At 38.5% G+C, this 20,728-nt stretch overlaps 1 protein-coding gene across 1 annotated transcript in view; it reads left to right on the top strand.

Annotated features, from left to right (window-relative positions):
- The first annotated feature begins 724 nt into the window (after nucleotides 1–724).
- The window catches only part of RXFP1 (relaxin family peptide receptor 1), a 33,765-nt gene continuing 13,761 nt past the window's right edge, over nucleotides 725–20,728 (top strand). The window contains exons 1-4 of the mRNA XM_030450229.1: nucleotides 725–864; nucleotides 17,699–17,803; nucleotides 18,485–18,590; nucleotides 19,845–19,916. Coding sequence (XP_030306089.1) covers nucleotides 18,589–18,590; nucleotides 19,845–19,916 — 74 coding nt within the window. The 5' untranslated portion in view covers nucleotides 725–864; nucleotides 17,699–17,803; nucleotides 18,485–18,588. The remainder of the gene's footprint in view (nucleotides 865–17,698; nucleotides 17,804–18,484; nucleotides 18,591–19,844; nucleotides 19,917–20,728) is intronic.

Below are 20,728 nucleotides of genomic sequence, written 5' to 3'. Positions count from 1 at the left end.
TTCCTATAGGCAATGGGTTCAACAGAACATTTGTGTATCTGCACTTCAGGCTGAGATTCTGAATGGTATCTCCACTTTTCCTGGACCAGGCTGGCAACTTTTCTAAAGGATTCATAATGGCATCTTTGTCTTCTTAGGTGCTCTTCAGAAAAACCTTGTGATGTTTTTGATCTTGCATTCCTTGTTCTTTGGTCCTTGATCAGTTAATGTCTAGTTATTGCTTCAAAATTAAAATGTATTTAAAAATATACAATTCTGACTTTTTATAAAAGGGACTTATGCATCTGAGTCTAAAATTTCCTCCCAAATTTATGTCAAATTTATATCAGCCGTATCTGCATAGCTTATCTGGTATATTACTATAGCAAGTTAGTTTCTAGGGCAAAGTGAAATAATCTTTTTTAATAGTGACCTTAGGTCATTTGTCTTGTATGATTACCATTTGCCTTTTGTTCCTAGGATGCACAAACAATTACCTGGTTGCCTGATATATATTTAAAAAAAATAAATTACTTAGCTGACATTATAAATGTTTCTTAAATAGTTAATAAGTATTTAATGTATTATTGTAATTGCCTGTCCAGTGAAATAAAATGTTTTTCACTTCATATTAAAATGTAAATGAGTATTTATAAAAACATAATTTCAAAGATTTTTGAAATTGAGATCACATCTTAAAGCAAGCATCTTCTTTCTCTTTGTCTTTAGTCATCCATGACTCTTTAGAAGATGATGTTTCTGGAAGTGGGGTCAGGTGCCCCCTGGGCTACTTTCCCTGTGGGAATATCACAAAGTGTTTGCCTCAGCAACTCCACTGTAATGGTGAGGATGACTGTGGCAATCAGGCTGATGAAGAAAACTGTGGTGAGTAGCTGAGAATTTCCTTTGCATCTGCCTCCTGCAGTCACTGAAACCCTCACTGCTCACAGCAAGCAAAGAGCTGCAGAGTGTTAGGAATGGGAAAGAGGAGTGTTTTGCAGAGGATGCAGCAGGTATTCATTTAGCTGTCACTGCCACCCACTAAGCCATTTCCTAGGAAGGAAGGACTGCTTTTTTTCTTTGTGTTTGGTAGGAGTTTATACAATTTTATCCCTGCTTTGTATTTGTTTGCCTGTGTCATTCTGATGTGCACAAATATATCTATGGAATCTAGTGAAGATCTCTGCTAAGGAACGTAGGTGCTATTAGAGTTTATATTATGCTTAATGTGGCTTTTAAAACTGGGTGGGAAATGCAGTCTATAAAAATTTGCAGAATAATTTTTTTTATAGAAATCTTTTATGCCCTTTACTTAGGAGGAAAACCAAAACCGTGACTGTGTGGGAAGGCTGTGCAGTCTGCATGGCCACCAGCCTTTCAGGTTGGAAATGCCAAAATCTGAGAGAATACACATAACCAGACACTGCTGCCTGCCATTGTGATCACTGTCATCCTGTCCCCTCTGGACAGTGGCCATCAGTTTGACCTGGTTCATAGAATTTACTCTGGCTGCAGACCAAGTAGGGCAATCGTATGGGCTTCACAATTATCTGTCCATGCTTCTTGTTTGTGAGCATAGATCTGGCACAACTTTAGTCTGTGCTGCACAGCATCTCTCACACGGTGCCTGGACACAGCTCAGAGGATAGCACAGACCTGAGATAGCCTGGGAAAGGCCTCTCCATGTTTTTTGAGAAGAGAGTTTAGCCATTTGCTTGTGAGCTATGACCTCAGGGAGAGAAAATCAGCTCTAGCATATTTTTATTTACCAGTATTGTCAGCTTAAGAGCCTGGATAGTTTCAGAACTGCTCTCCAGAGCTGCTGTTCCATGGCAGATGGGGAAACCAGGCTTCCTGTTCCTGAGAAGCTTGCCTGCAACTATGGAGGGCAGCCAGATGCATAGCATCCTGCCCCACTCTCTGCCTCCTGCTCCCCAGAGCCAAGCAGGTGAGCAGCCCCCTGCCCAGCCAGGCACCCTGCCAGCAGGGATCTCTGTGTGTGGGAGGGAAACTATGAAGTAAAACTTCATAGCCATACTTGCCAAAAGAAACTTTCTGTAAAAAAACGTCAAAGAAAACATGGTAAAAGGTTTCTTTGCAAATGTTTTCAACAAAGTCAAAGAGGTTTTGAAAACAGTTGTTCTCACTGTAGATCTGGGGAGCTGGTTTTTATTCTTATGCTCATCAAATTTCAGTGTTTTAGTCCATATGAAAGTTACTTTCAATTCTAATCCAATCTAATGGATCTGCAGATTCTTCTGGTTTTATATCATTTGCTGATGCCATAAACATACCTTTTATTGCTAGCATTCAAAATTCTGAACAAAATTGGCTCTCGTTCTGTTTTACTTCTATAATTTTCTTAAACTACAGTGGCAGAAGTTGCTGATGGTTGTGCCCTCTTATGTTTAATAATTCCAAGCACCATAAACAGTTGGTTTATTCATGATTAATTTCTGTATATTACCACAAAGTCTGTTGTGCAAAGACTTGCTGGAAGTTTACAGCTTGGTCAGATGGCAGTCAGGATGCACAGAGTTTTGTAATGGTATATACAAGGCAGTATAACCTGCAACAATTCAGTTGTGATATTGAATCCTCTTTTGGATATAGAAATACAAGAATGAGTTAGCCTCAATTTCAGAAGGCCAAAATTTAAAAGATGAGGAGTCATTGTACTGATTAATTGGAAAAACTGTGCTATTAGTGTTCCCATATTTTGAGCCTATATTCTCATTTAGATATGCATGCCTTGTATAACACATTAAGGTCATGTTCAGCAGTCATGGCTTTTTGTTGTGTTTTGGTCTTTTTTTTCAAAAACTGGTGTTGCAGTCAAACTTTGCTATTTGAATAAAGGAAGAGTCACTTTCATGTCATGATGAGTTTTTCTGCAATGTGCCTACAGTGTAGTAAATGTGGAGATCTTGCTTGGATTCTCTATTTTGTGGCCATTTATCTTGCTTGAAATACAAGAAATGAAGCCTCATTGATGATCTTCCAAGACAAAGAAACTATCTGGTTATGTTTTGCTGTAGTTTTCCAGGTTCATACCAAAGCAGCATAACTGCTATGCCTAAGCTAGCAGTTACTTATGGCTCTCTCCATGCATTTTTTTAAATTTACAAGTAGTTTTCAGTTGAAGTCATTGCTCCTAGTTTCAAAAAAGCAATTAAAAATTAAATAATTCCAGGGTAGTAATTGTTTCACTGGACATTTTAATCTTATCCACAGGGTAGTCTAATTAAGTAGCTCCATTTTTAAATGCTTGCACATTTTTCTCTAGCATGAATTTAAATAAGAGCTTTCAGGTGGTTAATCTAAAACGTTCAAACTGACAAGTGTGGGAAGGGAAAAAATCAGTTTAGAGTTTCCAAGGAGTTCAGAAACACTTTTTCTTTTTTTCAGTGCATGTATCTCAAGCACACCTGGCTAAAGCCCCTACTTCACTAGTAGTTTCTTCAGCGATGATTAAAAAACTACCTTGAGCCTACAGAAAATATTAAAGTGGGGGCCTGTACATATCTTATGTACATACCAGTATTATAACAATAAAAAACACAAAGCAAAAACCTGTCATGAACAGTAGTTCTTTCTGTGTTGGGAAGAACAATCCTAGTGAAGAGGAAACAGAAAAGAAAAAAAAAAAAAAAAAAAAAAGTCCAAAACAAAACAGAGCAAAACCAAAAATCCAACAATGAAACTTCTTTTGAAAGCCATAATACTGTTGTTTGGGGGGGGGGGAGGGGGGAAATAAAAAAGGTACTGCAAACATAACAAAATCCAAAGGCCAGATGTTCAATACAAACCCCCAAGTGTGACAAAATTATGGAAACTGCAGGTTTGAGAAATGCCAGTAAATGGAACAATCAGAGAAGTAACTAGTATAAAAAGCACACATAGATCTTTCAAGGCAGATTTACTCTCTAAAATTCTTTAAATGCCCTTGAAACAAAAAGTAAAGGGCATTAGTGCAAAAGAGACCAACATGATAGGAGCCTCTGAAAATACTGATTCTGAGTGTCACCTACCAATTCTGTCCCTTTTCTCTTCTAATGAGTAAAATTCTTATTTCCCACTTCATTATTCTTATAAAGGTATTTATTGTGTTAATCTTTGAGAAGATGTGCAATATTAATTCTGTTTCATGCACTAAAGGCCCCAGAAAGATGAAAACTTGATTATAAAGATCTGAAACTAAACCAAATCCTCACTGAGAGATCTAGTTTGAGATGTGCTATAATCTTCTTCAAATCTGGTTCTTTGCTTCCACTATGCTCTCCATGTCTGACTAACAAGTATAAAACTAAGCACCAGAGAAGTGAGATGATCTGAAACTAGGATCATCTGCAGTGTCTGGAAGATGCTTTAGGACTCTGATTTCCATGCTGGTCCTCAGCCTCACAGACATCCTGCTGGTCAGTTCAGCTTTAACATTTCTTCTACTTCTGGAAAGGGGTGAATTATAGTTGATCTGTCACATTAGAGTGGACCCACTTGTCTTTGAAAATTCATATGCCTTTGCTACACAGTTGGGTTCCCAAAACCAGTAAAATACTTTGTGTGGCATCCTGTTGGGGAAGAGCTTGAGACAATGTGGCAAACTTCAATAAGAGGAGGAGGAGGAGGCTAGCACATTGTCATGACCAAAATGATGAAAGGCTCATTTTCAACTATCACTAGAGAACCTTAAATGTGCATGGAAAATGCAATCTGACTTTTTCAACTTGAAAATATCACCAAGTAGGAAATCATCAAGTGAAAAGCCACCAAGTAGAAGTGGATATCTCCAAAATTTTGTCATAATTATATTTTAAAATATAGATATTTAATGTTTCATATTTTGTTATTAAAGGTTATAGGTTTAAGGGCTTCCTTTTTTAGGCTTGATTATTGCAGGAAATTGTTCTCTGCTATTCTTCCTTGTGATCACCTTTTCTGGAGCACCAAGTTCTGAATAAGACCAGGGGCAATGCTAAACAGTTTAGCCTATATCATGTCTCACTTGGGGTTATTTTTGTCTTTGTAAGCAAAATACAAAATGTGTGGAAAAAATGAAGCAATTCCAGACTCCTCCTGTGCCCAAGCTTGATTAAAGTTGGCAAAGTAGAGCAAATTGGAGAATGTTTTGTCCTACTGAGACTACTTGGATTTCACACCTAATGCCCTCAGCCTAACTTTCCAGGGGAGAGCTTTTCCTCTTTATTTACAGGTGAAAGCTTTGATTCTGCAGCTCCTTGAAGTTCATCAGCTTGGGGGTTAGAACATTTGTCTATTTCACTGCTTTTTTAAATGTGAGCAGGAAGAATAAATACTGGACATCCTGCACACCTAATGCCCTGGCAGTGTTGACAAGGGAATAGTTTGGAAAACAAGTATAAATTATTTCTTGCACTGAAGACATCACTGCTGCAGTGTTAGTGTTAATGTACTCAGGAATCTATAGGCAAAGCTCTTTGAAGCCCAAGGCCATAGTAAAAGCACCAAGTACCTATTTCCAGGCACATATTCATGGAAAGAAGGACTTTGGAATCTTTGCCTTGACAGTGATGCTTAATGATAAACAAAACAAAATTAAAACTAACAATAGCAGATAAATCTGAGAGTTGATTAATGCAAAACAAAAATAACAGAACAGAATTTGTTCTGTTAGCTTTTTACTGAGTGTCCTGGTTTGGGCCAGGATAAAGGTGATTTTCTGTCTTGTACTTACGCTTTTAGCTAAGTCTCTTGTAAGTAGTTGCACTTGCTGAAATTAACAGCAAGTTTCTCAGACAGTGTGTGCTTCTAGGACTGATAACACTTGATGTTTATAGTTACTGCTAGAGACTGGTATGCAGAGCCAAGGACACTGCTCAGCCCTGAGGAAAACTTTTACCCTCCAGAAGGAGTAAAGAGGTCCCACCTGCAGCCCTCCTTTGGGGAGGAACAGACAAGATAGATGCCAGAATTGACCAAACAGAGTATTCCATCCCATATACGTCATACTCAGTATAAATCTGAGGCATCACAAGGGCAAAGTCTGATTTCCTGCTTCCAGCTTCTGGCTCCCTGCCCTTCCTGCCTTTCCTGCTTCCCCTCCTTCACCCGGCATCCTGGAAGGATTCTGTTCGTTCGCCTGCCTGTGTTCCTGATCCATGCCAGCCCATATCTGTGTGTTCCTGCCTCCAGTTCCCGACTGCTGCCGACTCCAGGAGTCCAGCCTGGACTTTCCCAGGGCTGCCCTGCAGCCTCACTGGTGACGTGAGAGTTATTGGGGGAAAAGGGGGGAGGAACCTGGTTTCCACTGTAGTGAAATGAGGCAACCAGGTGCCACTAATTGCCAGGGAGTGGCATGAGCTTGTGTTAAGCCCATCTGTGCCTAATTGGGGTGGGCCCCCACTGCGCATGAGCAGGATTAGGGGGCCAATAAAAGGTAAGGCCTGATACACAAACTCAGCTCACACTGGAACTCCCAATATCAGCATGCTTGGCTTTACCTGCTTCTTTCAGTACTGCATTCCACTTTCCTGTATATTTGTATGTATTTGGTAACTTTTCCTATTTATCATTACTGTTTCATTAAAGTTGTGTAGTTTAGTTTCCAACCCATAGGTCTCTCTCCCTTATTTTCTCTCCTTTCTTTATCAAGGAGGAGAGAGAGATTAATAGAGAGCCTCTGTTACTTGGTTTAATTGTCGGGCCAGCGTTAAACCGTGACACAGAGTCCACATGTGTTTTAGCAAACCGCATATTGGTTTAGATTACCAAGTTCTGGCACATGTAACAAACTGCAGAGAAAACATGAGAAGTTAAATCAAAACATAAATATTCTTAAAAATTTGGACAGAAGACAAGTACTGGTGCCCTCAGCTATGAATTTTTTTTTCAAAATACCAACTCCCTAAGTAGCTTTAGATTAAAAAAAAGAAACAAACAAAAACACAAAAAAAACCCTTAATCAACTTCCAAATTATTTATTTAATTTTTAAAACTTGCAGATAAAAAAATGTACTTTTTCTTTCTATTTTCTTTTTTTTTAAGTTCTCTGATATATCATTTACTTAGGTAATTTGCTGAATGAGCAAGCTTCTATAGTAGATAAGGGTCAGCATTCTCTGAATGAAATTTTCCTACTAGTACATACAGTGATAAAAGTTTAATATTCCCAGTCTAACAACTTTTGTGTTATTATCTCTTCTACATACATCACTGGGTCAGTTATAATTTTGTAGTTATATCATGATAATTACAAACTGCTGCAAAAATTCTCAATGCGGTTAAATTTGACATCTCAAAGGTACCAAATATTTTGTTTTTCCTTTGTGATCTTCTAAGATCCTTGATGCAATTGACCCTAATGTCATAGCCATTCTGCTGGATAGTCAGCATGTTAATCTTTAATTTAGCTATGATGCCAATACTATGCCAGTTCTTGAGGACAAGCCTTCCAGCTCTTTAATTCAATTTCTAATGGAGTGAGGCAGTACAGCCTCAGACTGTCAGCACCGAACAATTGCTGATAATTTCAACATAAGCTTTGGGCTGTGTGCAAGGACAGTGCTGCTTAAAGCATATTTTGTAACCACAAGGAACAGCACGTTAGAACACTCGAAGGTTAAGGAGTAAGCAAGACGATTAGATTAAGGGACTCGGCAAGATAGCAACATCCACGAAGAAGCTCGAATGTGTGAAAGATAAGCTTTGTTAGTTAATTGTTGCTAAAGGTTTTGTAGCCAATCAAGTTAAAACATGTGTAATGAGATGTAGAAATCACCAATCAGCAATATGTATACGTGGCATTAGCTCTTAGATTAGTGTATAAATATTGCCTTCTGATTCAATAAAGTTGGACATTTGTTTGCATCAAACTGAGTCTCCGTCTCGCATCTGTTTGCATCAAACTCTCACTGCGACAAATGGTGGACCCCGACGTAGAACGGGCTAGAGACTGTAAATAAAAACTTAAAAATTGCCAAAGAAATATTAAAGAAAAAAGAAGATTGAAGATTGAAGATTATCCGGTCGCAGGTCTCCAAGAACTCGGGAGTGAAGAAAAAGGCTGAAAGGAAGCCGGTAATTGTGGTGCGCACCTTCATCACCTCCTCGCGATTGGCAGGTGAGCTTGGAGAAACTTTTTGTTATGGATTTAAAAGAAGAACGAGATGTTTATTATACTTTAAAGACTTTACTTAATAAGGATAAAAAAGTTATATCCGGCCATGATCTAAAACTGCTTTTAAAATGGACTCGTGAGCATTTTTCTGACATCAATTCGGTCTCTATTTATGACCTTACATTTTGGGAGGTCGGAGTTAAATTATGGGATGCCACTACACGGGGCAATAATGAAACCGCCAAACTCTTAGTACCTTGGCGAACACTTTTTGAAACTTTAAAAGGAAAAGAGTCTACTACTTCATCTGCTCCCCCTTCTGCCCCCCCGCTGCCAACCACTGCCTCTATGGTGAATGCGGATTTGGACCCAGAACCCTTTGACCCTGGGGGCTGGATGAAAACTAAAATGGGACTGAGAAGCAAAACCAAAAGCGACCGAAAACACCACCAGAATCATCGGAGTTCCCAGAGGGAGAGAAGCCGGAGAACACAGGCGAGGAATCTTGGAATGCAGACTCCCTCCCTCGTGCCTGCCTACCGCGGCTCCCGACTGCTCTGCCACCTTTCCACCTCAAAAGCCTGATTTATCTTCTTAACCACAGTTGCCATCAATTAATCCTCTGCTTCACCTGTCAACACCATCAGTGCCTGCTATAGAGCAACAGCCAAGGAAGGAACTGGGACTCGGAGACAAGCAACTAAGGAAACTGCTGAAGAAGCTGACAGAACTGGAAACCAAGGATGAGTATACCCCTGAAAAAACTCTAGTTTTTGCTCCAGGGAACATCCCGAACAAGGGAGCACTAATCCATTTTTACCCCCTGATCCGTTCCCTATTCCTGCTCCTATTTCCCTTAACCCTTTAACACCCACTGCTCCACCTCTTCCAGATCCAGCATGGGGAGGGGAGGGTAGTGGGGGAGGTGGTAATGTGTATCCAGTAACTAGATGGAAGGGAATTATTCAAAATGCTATAGTTGAAGGAGAAATGGTTCCCAATATGAGTCTGATGGTTTTCCAGTGATTGTGGGACCAGGAGGAGAAGGTCAATGGGTTGCATTAGATTGGAAAATGGTAAAAGAAGCCAAAGTTGTCATTGCGCAGTACAGTTTGAAATCGGCTTGAGTCATCTCATTTGCAACATTCTTTTTACTGCTCAATTGTTGATGCCATACGACACAAAAATGCTCATTAATACTCTGTTAATTCCTTCTCAATAATTGCAATATAGTTCTCAATATTGATGCATATTGTGGTGCATGGTACACTGGTGTTTCATACAGAGATAAAAAACTTGGTTGGTAATTATACTTGCAGTTTTGATTTAGGAAATTGTACCATTTCATTTTGTTTCAGGGTGACTTTACCAGATTTTAGTAGCAATATCATTTCATTTTTTAATCTTCTAGTGGTGGTTGTTAGTTTTTCTTATATATTGGTGAGAAGTAAGACAAAAAACACAGTTATGAGAATGAGTATTCCTTTTTGGAGGCTGGAAGTTGCTGTGGAGAGCAAGAGTTGCTCCTGGTACGGAGAGCACTCCCACTCCTGCCTCCGCAGCCGCTTCTCGCCCCCCCCCCGCACACACTGCTGCTGCTCAGAAAACGAGCCCACCATACCTCTAAAAATGTATCTAAATCCACCAACAAACTTTTATTGCTTTCCCCGGGTTTGGTTTTTTTTTATAGACCATGGCCTGAAAGTTGCTGAGGAGAATGAGAACTGCTCCTCGTACAGAGAACACAGAGTAAAAAAAAAAAAAAAAAGAAAAAAAAAAGAAGAAGAAAAAAAAAAAAAGAGTGTGTGTGCCTTTGCTATTTAAAGGCTTGGAATTTTGTCTGTAAATAATTTTATTTGGCTTTTTAGGTTTTAATTTGGCAGCCATGGAGGAAACTAGGACTCCACCGTGCTGTGATCCGGGAGGGGTCTGGGGACGCTTTTGGGGCCCCCCGACCAATTTTTGTCGGATAAGCCTCCTCTACCCCCTTGGTTCTATGCGCCAGTGGACATCTGAACTTCCTCATACTAAAAAGTTGTTAAAGTCCTTCCACTGCAGTGTGAAATGTCCTTTTAGTATTGTGTTGTACTGATAACATGTTTTGTTAATGTTGTAATTCATGTGATCGTTTATATGTCGACTTAGGGATCCCTCGTCTATATGTTGGTTGTTGATTGTGCTATTCTGTTGTACTGCTCTTTTTATTGTTAGCTTTTAGGTCATATTTGTGAAGATTTTAATGGAATGTGTTGTATGAATCTTTCTGATCACTCTCAATCTATACATGCTGCAATACAATCACTTAAAGAAGGGGTTGCACATTTGCAATCACATTTGCTTTCTTGCTTTTGCTAACATTGCTACCTTGTATCTTCCAATGTTTTCAACGGATGCTCAATCCTGTCATGAAAAGAGTTTATCTTGTTCAGTCAGAAGGGGGAATTGAGGCAGTACAGCCTCAGACTGTCAGCACCGAACAATTGCTGATAATTTCAACATAAGCTTTGGGCTGTGTGCAAGGACAGTGCTGCTTAAAGCATATTTTGTAACCACAAGGAACAGCACGTTAGAACACTCGAAGGTTAAGGAGTAAGCAAGACGATTAGATTAAGGGACTCGGCAAGATAGCAACATCCACGAAGAAGCTCGAATGTGTGAAAGATAAGCTTTGTTAGTTAATTGTTGCTAAAGGTTTTGTAGCCAATCAAGTTAAAACATGTGTAATGAGATGTAGAAATCACCAATCAGCAATATGTATACGTGGCATTAGCTCTTAGATTAGTGTATAAATATTGCCTTCTGATTCAATAAAGTTGGACATTTGTTTGCATCAAACTGAGTCTCCGTCTCGCATCTGTTTGCATCAAACTCTCACTGCGACAATGGAGAAATATAGAAACATACACAGATCTCAAAAGATAGTGCACTTTTCTGCTTTCAGGGGAAACTCTGGACATTACATTCTACCTGGCCAATTTGAAAGAGAATTTGAGTTGTGGGGTTGTTTTTTTTTCTATTTGGGGGGTTGTGGGTTGTGTGGGAAGGAAGGGAGGAAGCAGAGAATTTTCAGATTTTTTTTCTTCTGTAGATCAGATTAATAAATCTAGGTTGTGATCTTCTGCAACTTGTCACAGAAAGATGTAAAAGATCCTATGTTCCCATGCACTCTGTGATATACATAACTCTCATAAATAATTTCCTTAGTTCTCTTTTCTTAATCTTAATGTGGAATTGAGTAGGTATGGTTTGTGCTTTAAAATTAAGGTTCCTGTCATTCCACACTACTGAATAGCTCTTATGCTCTGCCTCAGAGCTAGTTGCTGAAATAGGTTTCTCATTTAATATCAGATCTCTAGAGGAAGTGGTTCTGGGCAAATACAGAGGTATAAATCCTATGTAATAAAAAAAGGAAAAGTATTTTAACATAATAATTGTTAAAAATGCAAGCACCAGAATTCTTAGTTTGCATTGGGCCTAATCCCTTGCATCTCTCTAGACCTTATTGTTGCTTGTGAATGGAGCATTAAAAAATCAGCATCTACTGTTGCATATTTGACTACACTTATTACCAATAATAAAAGGGAGATGGAAGGAACACTACAATACAGTGTCTCTTGTTATCTTTTTTTCACAATCAGGGTCTTTAATTATATAAAGTAGTTAATGGAAAAAAGTAGCCTGAGCTATTTTGAGAGTGCAGGGTTCCTCAGGGTTTAAAAATTTGGCTTCTGGACAATTTTGCTGATAGTTCTGCAAAGTGAATTTTTTGTCAGTCAGGCAACAATCACAGTGTGTCTGGATTTGGTTTTTAATCATAGTGCCATAGCCACGTTTTTCCAGTCAAGGGAAGCAAGAACAGGAAAGCAGATTTAATTTGTTTCTGACTGGCTGGAGGAGTTCTTTGCCACCTAAATGTATTTACATTGTGTTGCTCCAAGCCTAAAAGGTCTGAACAAAAGGCAGCATCCAGCTCCCCAGTTTAAAGTTCACTTATAGATGTTTATTAAGCTCTATCCAGCTCATAGGCTGGAAACCACAGACAGGGTGCTCTGAAAACACCACAGCAAGGAGCAGTTGTTAGAAGTCTGGTACTCTAAAAGCATAGACCTCATCTGTTACCATGGCCATGCAGCCAGCAGGTGATGTACTTCTTTGGTACATTACAGCTCTTTTTAAAAAGGGCTTATAAAGTTCAATAGAATGAAAGTAATTACAATTGCTGTGCTGGTTTTGTATGTGTTTCTCTGAAGGTCTACAAGCTTACAGAGAGTTATTGCAGATTCATTTAATAGTCTTCTAGATCTCCATAGCAGAAATCTAAACTTCTATAGGATATTTCAAAACATCTGTACAAAAGATATGTTTTAGCGTTGCAGGACTGCTCATAATGGATAAGAAATTCCAGAGGGTGTGAGTTCCACGTTTTTGCCTCAGCATTGCACAAGAGCTTGACAACTTAATATTTTAAATTAATACTTATAATGAGTAATGTTATAGTTAGTCTCATCTTTTCTTGGTATGGTATTTTTTCCATCGTATTTCAACTATGGGGTTTAAATGTATGAGACACCATTCAGTTTTGAGCACTAGATAGTAAATTCTGTTCTGTTCGCAAAAAAAAAAAAAAAAAAAAAAAAAAAATAAAAGAGGTCAACACCCTGCTCAAAATGTAGCAAATACTTGGCAAAAACTCAGATTTTCAAGTTTCATGCGGAATTTTTTCTATATGGCCAAATTTTATTCTTATTGTCATTGCCACTCAACCGCAGCATACAGCACTGAAATAATCAGATTTACTCTGCTGGGCATATGTCACCAAGGGAAGAGCTTTGCTGGAGTTCTCCAGGCTTTTTAATCAATTTTGTTACTGAGATCTTTAAATATAATTGGTAACTAAGAGGAACTTTTTTCACTGGTCTCTTCTGGTCTCCACTGAAGTGGCTTACAGATTAGGGAACTTCCAAGCAACTCCAGGTTTTCTAGTTGTATTTATGTGATTACCTTATTTTAATTTATTCTGTCACATTTATTTAAACAATTTTAAATATTTTGAGAAAAACAGAATAGAATGTCAGGTTAATCTATATAGACTAAAAGTAATGTTGTATAAACTGGTAAACTCTCCTATGCAAGTGATTCATGGAAGTAAAGATACAGTGTGGCCAAGATACTTATTATTTGGAAATTTGAGCCAGCCTATTTTCTTAGAAGTTGCACTGGATTAATTAAGTTGTAAAAATCAAGATTAAATTTGTGTAAGCACATGTTTTAGCTCATGCAGAGAAGTGTAAACTTTATTTGAATTGATTTAATTCCTGCCTATTTTTCTGTGATTGCACTGTCACAGACAAGCAGGCAAGCTACATCTGAGTCAGCAGGCAGAGAACATGGTCAATATGCAGTGACACAGTTTGGTATGGGGCAAATCGCCTTTGCCTTGACTGGAAGGGGTCCAGTTATAGGCCCTTTGGGTTTTTCCACTTGGGTATGTAAACAGGCTGGGAAATTAACTCCCAGAGTCAAAGGGAAAATCTCCTTGTGGTTTTAGTTCCATGGTAAGTTGCTGGACTGTATCAGTATGCCCCAACTCTGTGGGAAAGGGCAGTTCCCTTCCTTCATTTGTAAACTTCATTGCTTCTTTTCTGGACGACATAGGTTTTCCTTGTTTTACTAAAAGGTGCTTTTATAAAGCCTGAAGTAATTTCTTGCAGCAAGAGAAAGTGTATTTGTACTGCAGAAGGAAATATGTCTGCAGGTCGTGACCACCAACAGCAAAGACAAAATTTAAGTGTGACCTGGTGTCTCTTTAGAGTGCTTACACTTTTCACTGATAGCATTTCTCTGCATAGCAACCTATGAAGACATGGCCAAAAGAAGGGTAAAGATGGATAATGTCCTGTTCATAAAATCCATACTAAATAAGGGATGTGTCTTTAATTGAGCAAAGCTGATATTTTCTAGGATGTCACTGAAAGGATTATTTAAATCTGCACTTTCTCTGTATTAGCAGATGAGTTAATTTCTCTTTCTCATTCCTTTCCTATCAGAAGTGGTAACAGACAGCGTTTAGTAAGGGAGAGTATATCAAGTTGTAGTCAGGTAAGTCCAGTTCACAATTACTTATTTGACTTACCCCATGTAGGGGAAGATTGCTGATGCCTCATTTTCTCAGATCTCATTTTTTACAGAAGTGCAGCCAACATAATCTGTTTTAGAACTGGCTTGAGAAAAAGACATTGAAGCAAAAAAGCAATTTCTCATCTAAGCTGTACTCCCCCAAATGATATATTTGGTGTTCCAAGACCAGTACTATTACCAGTCTTCTGGTAATACAAAGTGTTTGGAAAACCTCGTCATGACAGAGGTAAACAGGTCACAAACCTGCCATGTAAATTCTAAAGAATCGCAAAGTGATTTACAGTTCTGGTGCTGAGTGTTTCATTGGCTGGTTGTACTAAATATAGTTATTTGCACAACACATTCTTCTGAGATTGGACAAAGAAGTTTGTAAACATAATGACTTACCTAGGACTAGGCAAAGCTTGGCCCAAAGCAAGCATTTTCGAAGGGCAGAAAACTTCAAGTAACTTGTTTTGTTATATTCAAGTATGCCTTTATATTTCTAGTAGAAGGTAGGAAAATCAATGCCATGAGAAAAGCCCATTATTTAAAATGAACTGACCAGAAACTCCAGACAGCTGGAATGCTTCCAGTACGAAACAATCCATCTTCCCTGTTCTCTGTGCTTTATTCCCCTTCTCTTTTATGTCCACCCAAAAATACACAGCTGCCTCCTAACTTCCTTGAAAATTCTGGTGGACTTCTCCCTCCTAGTGAACTGCTCCCACATCCCCATTAGTGTGCTCATCCTTTTCTCTGCAGATGTGAACTGCAGTGATGGCCACCTCTTGTACATGATTTATCATGTTTCAAAGCATTTTATAAATACAAAAAGGAGGAGTAAAATTTCATTTACCTTAGTGTCACAAGCAGGAAAATACAGAAAAACGGTGCAATATGTTTTCATAGGCTTACAGGAGAATTAGAATTTATGGCTTTTAACCACATATTCAGAATCTGTAGATAAGTTTTTTGTTGTGAAAAATTTTCTATGATTGTAATTATGAGTTAGTCCAAAAATACTTTAAAGGGGAACTTCTCACTCCAAAATACTTATCTGGTACGATTATACTCCAAGAATAAAGTCATTTTTAATACATCTTTACACATTTCTGTTTAAAAGCCCTCAATTAAAGATTCCTTTCTTCTTAAATCTTACCTCCTCTACAAACATTGCATTCCTACTGGTTTCTTCAGGTTGCAGTTGCTGAGTCCAAGTGAAAGTCTGTGGATGTGCTCCAGTTAAATATTGAGAAGTAGTGACAGGGAAACCTCATTACAACCCTAACTGCAGGGCACGAGGATTATAAGGCACTCACTGCTTGGCAAAGGATATGTTCCCATCACTTCAGTTCCAGTTTGCAGGTAATCCTGAAACCAAACTTCTGCTGAACATTGAAAAGAGGCAGAGCAATATATCTGCAGGTTTGTAAACTCTGTTTGTCTCGTCCAAAATGCATTAGTGTGCTTCTGAGTATCAGCTTAATGACCTAACCTGACAAAATTGCAAATGGAGCAGAGGATACCAGGTGCTCTGGAGGAAGTCAGTAAAATCTTGCAGGGCAAGATTCAGTTGCCATTCATTCTCAAGCAAAGGCACTTTCCAACTCTTGTCACTATGGAGAAACTCCTGAAGACAGAGATTTGTGGTTGCTTTGAATCTTGTCCATCTTTTCAAATTATGTCTAAAAGTGAATAACTAGATAAAAGGCTGCCTGAGGTTACTTAATCTTTCATAATTGCTATCAATCAGAATCTTTTCAGCTGAGGCAGTGAAGAAGTAAACATTCCTCACATCAGCTCTCTCTGCTGCCACTCTGTAGGCAGCAGAGGAGATGCTTTCAAGTTAATTTCCCTGCCTGGCTGAGAGAGCAACTGAGTTGTACTGTGAGATAAAAAATGAGATCCAGTTTCAGAATGGGAAAAACTGTAAAGAGATAACTACATTATCTTTCCCCTTCCCTTAAAGCCAACTGATCTAGGAGTAATGTTTACTTGAAGATGCATAGGGAAATGCTTGTGAGGAGTGTTATTTAAGTGTAACTAAATTTTCACTGTGTGAAAGAGGAGGGGGAAATCTTTTCATAGAATGTGGTTAGAGTTAAACTAAGACTGTGATGACTGGCAAGGCAGAGCCCCTCTCAAAATTCTCCTATGAATGTTGTTTGACAGTAGCTGTGCCTAAAAGAAATGCTTTCATTTATCCCTATGCTTTAACTCCCCAGGTAGTGAGTGCCATCCTAAGGGGCATTTCTGCTACTGCTGCATGCACACTCATTGCACAACAGGCTTTAAACTAGGAGGTAATGGGCATTCTCAAAGCTGAAGAGAGGTCAGACCCCAAGTAATGAAACTAAAATCTGGCCACAGATTTCAAAGGCAACTTTGTGTTTTTTTGTTTTGGGTTTTTCTGGGGGGGATTGGTTTGTTTGTTTGGCTAGCTGTTTGGGGTTTTTGATGGTGTGTCTTTCTGCCCTGTATTAGAAGTGGTTAACCAGTTAATTTACAGTTGTCAGATGTACAATAGACTTCCAAGAAGCAGGTCTGTAGTTATTTCCATCCCCACTGTATCTGGAAATCCCCATTTGTGGGAAGGAACTGAAAGATCTGCTCTTTTTTTTTTTTTTCGACCTTTGTCATCTACTCTAGAACACAAGGAAATTGAATGAAACTGTGTCAGAGGAAGATCAGATTTGGCATTAGGAACAGGTTCTTCACTGAGAGTGTGACCAGTCACTGGAGCAGGGGAAATGGTGATGGCACCAACCCTGTCAGAGTTCAAGGAGTGCTGGAGGATGTTCTTAGTTGTAAGGTTCAATTTTAGGTAGTTCTATGAGGAGCAGGGAGTTGGACTTGATAATCCTTCTGGATCCCTTTCAACTCCAGGTTTTCTATGACAATGCACAGTGACCAAACCGGTAATATGGAGTAATGTTTTATTTAAGAAGGTGCATACTGAGCTTAACTGAAATGTGCAGACTTTCACCTGTTACACCACACCACCCATGCTCTGATAACTGGTGTTCATTTGGCCTTCATTTAGATTTTCAAGAAAGAAATTGGAAACTGTGATATTGTGAGGCAGCCCTCTGAAAGAAGTCATTCAAATGATAGTAATCATTTGAACTTTCCTGTACAAAGAAGTTACAAACCCACAGGTTTGAAGAGGTAGAAAAATATGGTTGCCTCTTCTTTTTATACTCCTATGTAGACAAAAATTTCTGAAGTGGAAGATTATGCTTTTTTGAAGGAACTGTCACAGAAAATGTGGTTGTTGAGGGTACAATAAGCTGTTCCAGTAATGTGGCTCATGATCTCATTACCTGCTGGTGATTAGAAAAGCATACAAAGGTCAAGTCATCTAATAGTCTAGGAAATGCTCTGGAAAAATCACAATATTGAGATAAAAACTGAGGCAAAGAAACTGCAGCTGTGAAGGTATTTCTACCTTCTGTTTCCATTCTAATGTGTCTTCTCTTTGTGATTTTATTTTTTTTTTATTAGAAGACAACAATGGATGGTCACTACAATTTGATAAACACTATACAAAGGACAGATACAACAAATTGAAAACTCTGTATGCATTTCAGACAAAGACACCTGAGTGCTGTAAGTAACTACAGATACTATTTGTGTGATTATTACTGATGATCTCCAGAAAGAAATACATACTAAATATGCTCATCAGAAAGAGAAATGTAGTCCAGTTTCATTTATAGTGAAACAGTACTAGTGTCTCAGACAAACAAAAGCATTGAAGCTAATTTCAGTTCCATTAAGAGTGATCCATTTTCTGTAAGAGAAGTATCAGACATATACCAAATAGGAGAGCAATGCAATTGTTTATCTGAAAATAATTAGTGCGGCTGGAAAGGCAATGAAATGCTCATCTTTCAGACTGAAATGAAGGCAATATTCTTCCAGATTCACTTCTTCATATATCAAATGATTCTTGCAAACCCTCCACTTCTGCAGGCATTGGTCCCTTTGTACAGATATTCTGACTCTGCTGTCTGCTGTGAGTGCAAAGTTAAAACACAGAGATAGAGGAAAGGAAACAAAGATTTCCTGGCCCATTTTTATCCTATTTGCACCACACAAAATGTTGCTTATTCTGGTAGATACAAGAGCAATGAATTATATAAAAAAGGAGCCACAAAAAAATCCATGTTAGATTCCTGTATGCTTGTCTTTGTGTTCACTGTACTTTCACACCATATTCTTTTCTCCCCACCCCATCCCACCACCCATCCCACCTTTTGCCACAACCCTGACCCTGTTCTCCCGCAGTGGCTGGGGCTGTGCCAGCAGAGTGTACCTGCCAAGGGCTGGAGATCTTCTGTGATGCTGCCAAATTAAGTGCTGTCCCATCAGTCTCTGCAAACATAACCCTCATGTAAGTAGAGCAGAAAAGTGGTCTCTTGCTCTGTTCAGGCTTGACTATCAATCCTACAACCTTTTCACAGCTACAGCTTTATAATTATGACCGGTTGGCTCGGCTGGTGCTTGCAAAGGCATAGTGTGTCTCTGTTGACAAGTCCTTTCATGTTTTAAGTACAGATATTCCCTGCATCAAAGGAGAGAAAAGGAACTAAAAAACTCAGTGTGAAGTGAGTGTTTCAGGTCTGCAACAGTGGCTCAATCCAGCAACAATTTCAGAAAAATCTAAAGTGATCTTCAAAAGAAATGTTTCCGTTTAAGACACAATGCTTAGGACTTTTTTATTAGTCTATGATCCTGCCAATATTGCTGGTCTCTGTTCCTGCCAATGAAGCCCATAACCTTGAACTCAGTGGAACTACCTCCTTGAAATCTCTGAAAATGCCATTATTTAAAAGGATTTAAACTGGGCTGGGTCATCAACAGTTATGTATATGTTGGCCAGACCTTTCCAAGAGATCAGAGAGTGATTGGTACTGATCTTTGCACATCACTGTCTGAGAGGCCATGCTCTGTGTGGTGAGCACAGGGCAGCACCACATACCCTACCTGAGGATCTTCCCTGTGGGGCAGGGATGCAGATCTCACTGTTTGGTTCTAGTTTGTGGCTGAGATTCTCATTGTTGGGTCAAATACCTCAATACTTCCCAATGAATTTTGATGGGAAATGTCAACTATACATTTAAACTGTCTGTTAGCTCAGTGTTGACAAAGACTAAAAAGTAATGCTTCAGTTCTACCTTTAGAAAAAAAAAAAAAAAAAAGCAGTAAGTTGGTTCAGATGGTTCAGTTTGGGATGCAATCTCTTCTAATCCAAGCATTCCCTGAACAATTTTTGTTCTTGTCAGGACACTAGATTTGGTGCCCTATGGAGATGGGGAGAAATGGACACATGCCCTGGGAAATAAGCTCTATATGTGTTCGAGGTTTGAAATAAATTTATGGTTTAACTTATACTCAAATCTTTTTGACTTTTAGACTTAACCGTTATTTTGACAGTTGCTCTGGGGACGTATTTGTTTAAGATGAAGTGTTCTGCTTACTGCTTAAATAGATAGAAATATTCAGACAAACAGAGAAATCCTGTTCAGATGTTTTCATGCTGTTTTAACTATTTAGCAGTGTGCAACATGCCCTTATTGAATAACAAAAATGGCAGCATCGGAGAAAGTCAGGAGAGTAGTTTTATTGTGTGTGTTCATTCCTACAGGTCTCTTCAGAGGAATCTGCTGAGAAAAATTTCTGCTGACATTTTCAAGAAATACCAAGACCTTAAAAATCTGTAAGGGAGTATTTCAACAGAAAATATACAATGCTTTAAATATTCATGCTTTCCCTCTCATATAAACACACAGAATTTGATATCTAAATGATAAGTCTGAGTTTATCCTCAAAATTCTGTTTCATTTTATCCTTCAGTACATCATCTAATTTTATAACCTGTTTGGCTCACATAACTTGATTTGGCATTGATTTCTGCATATTTAAATTTTATATTTACTATTTTTATCCCAGAAAATTGCTAAACTTTCATCATGTCTGAAGGAAGGTACATTTCTAACAAAAAGAAATATGCTAAAAAAAATTCAGGTAGTTTAATCCATTTACTCCACAAACGGAAGTTTAAAAAATTAAACATCCCATTGTCCTGGAGAGCTTACTCTTGTGCACTTGGGGTTTCTTTCTAATTATGTCTGGTACCAATTTGATAATGCCTCAACCGGTCACATTTTTACAGTGACACAAAACTATGCTATGCTTTATCATGTCTACGATATATGTTGTTCAAAATTGTAGCTTTTAACAATTCTGCTTTATCTAGGAGTAGTGAAACCAAGAATTAAACACAGAAGTCTAGGGTCAGGCTTTTATGTCACCAGTTTGTTCCTAGAAAATTTACTGGTGTAACTTTTATAGAAACTGTGCTGTCCTGCAGCACCATCTTGTGTTCACAAAGTTTATTAAAGTGAAAGATATATTTTCATTAAAATAAATAATTGTTAATATATTAGTATTAATTAATGGTGATTACTTATGATTGCTTAATATTAATGTAACACATTGCTGATTGATAGCTGTTCATTTTCAGAAAAC

The sequence above is a fragment of the Calypte anna genome, chromosome 4A, assembly GCF_003957555.1.
Source record: "Calypte anna isolate BGI_N300 chromosome 4A, bCalAnn1_v1.p, whole genome shotgun sequence".
In the NCBI taxonomy this organism is placed as follows: Eukaryota; Metazoa; Chordata; class Aves; order Apodiformes; family Trochilidae; genus Calypte; species Calypte anna.
This window is presented reverse-complemented; position numbering and strand designations above follow the sequence as displayed.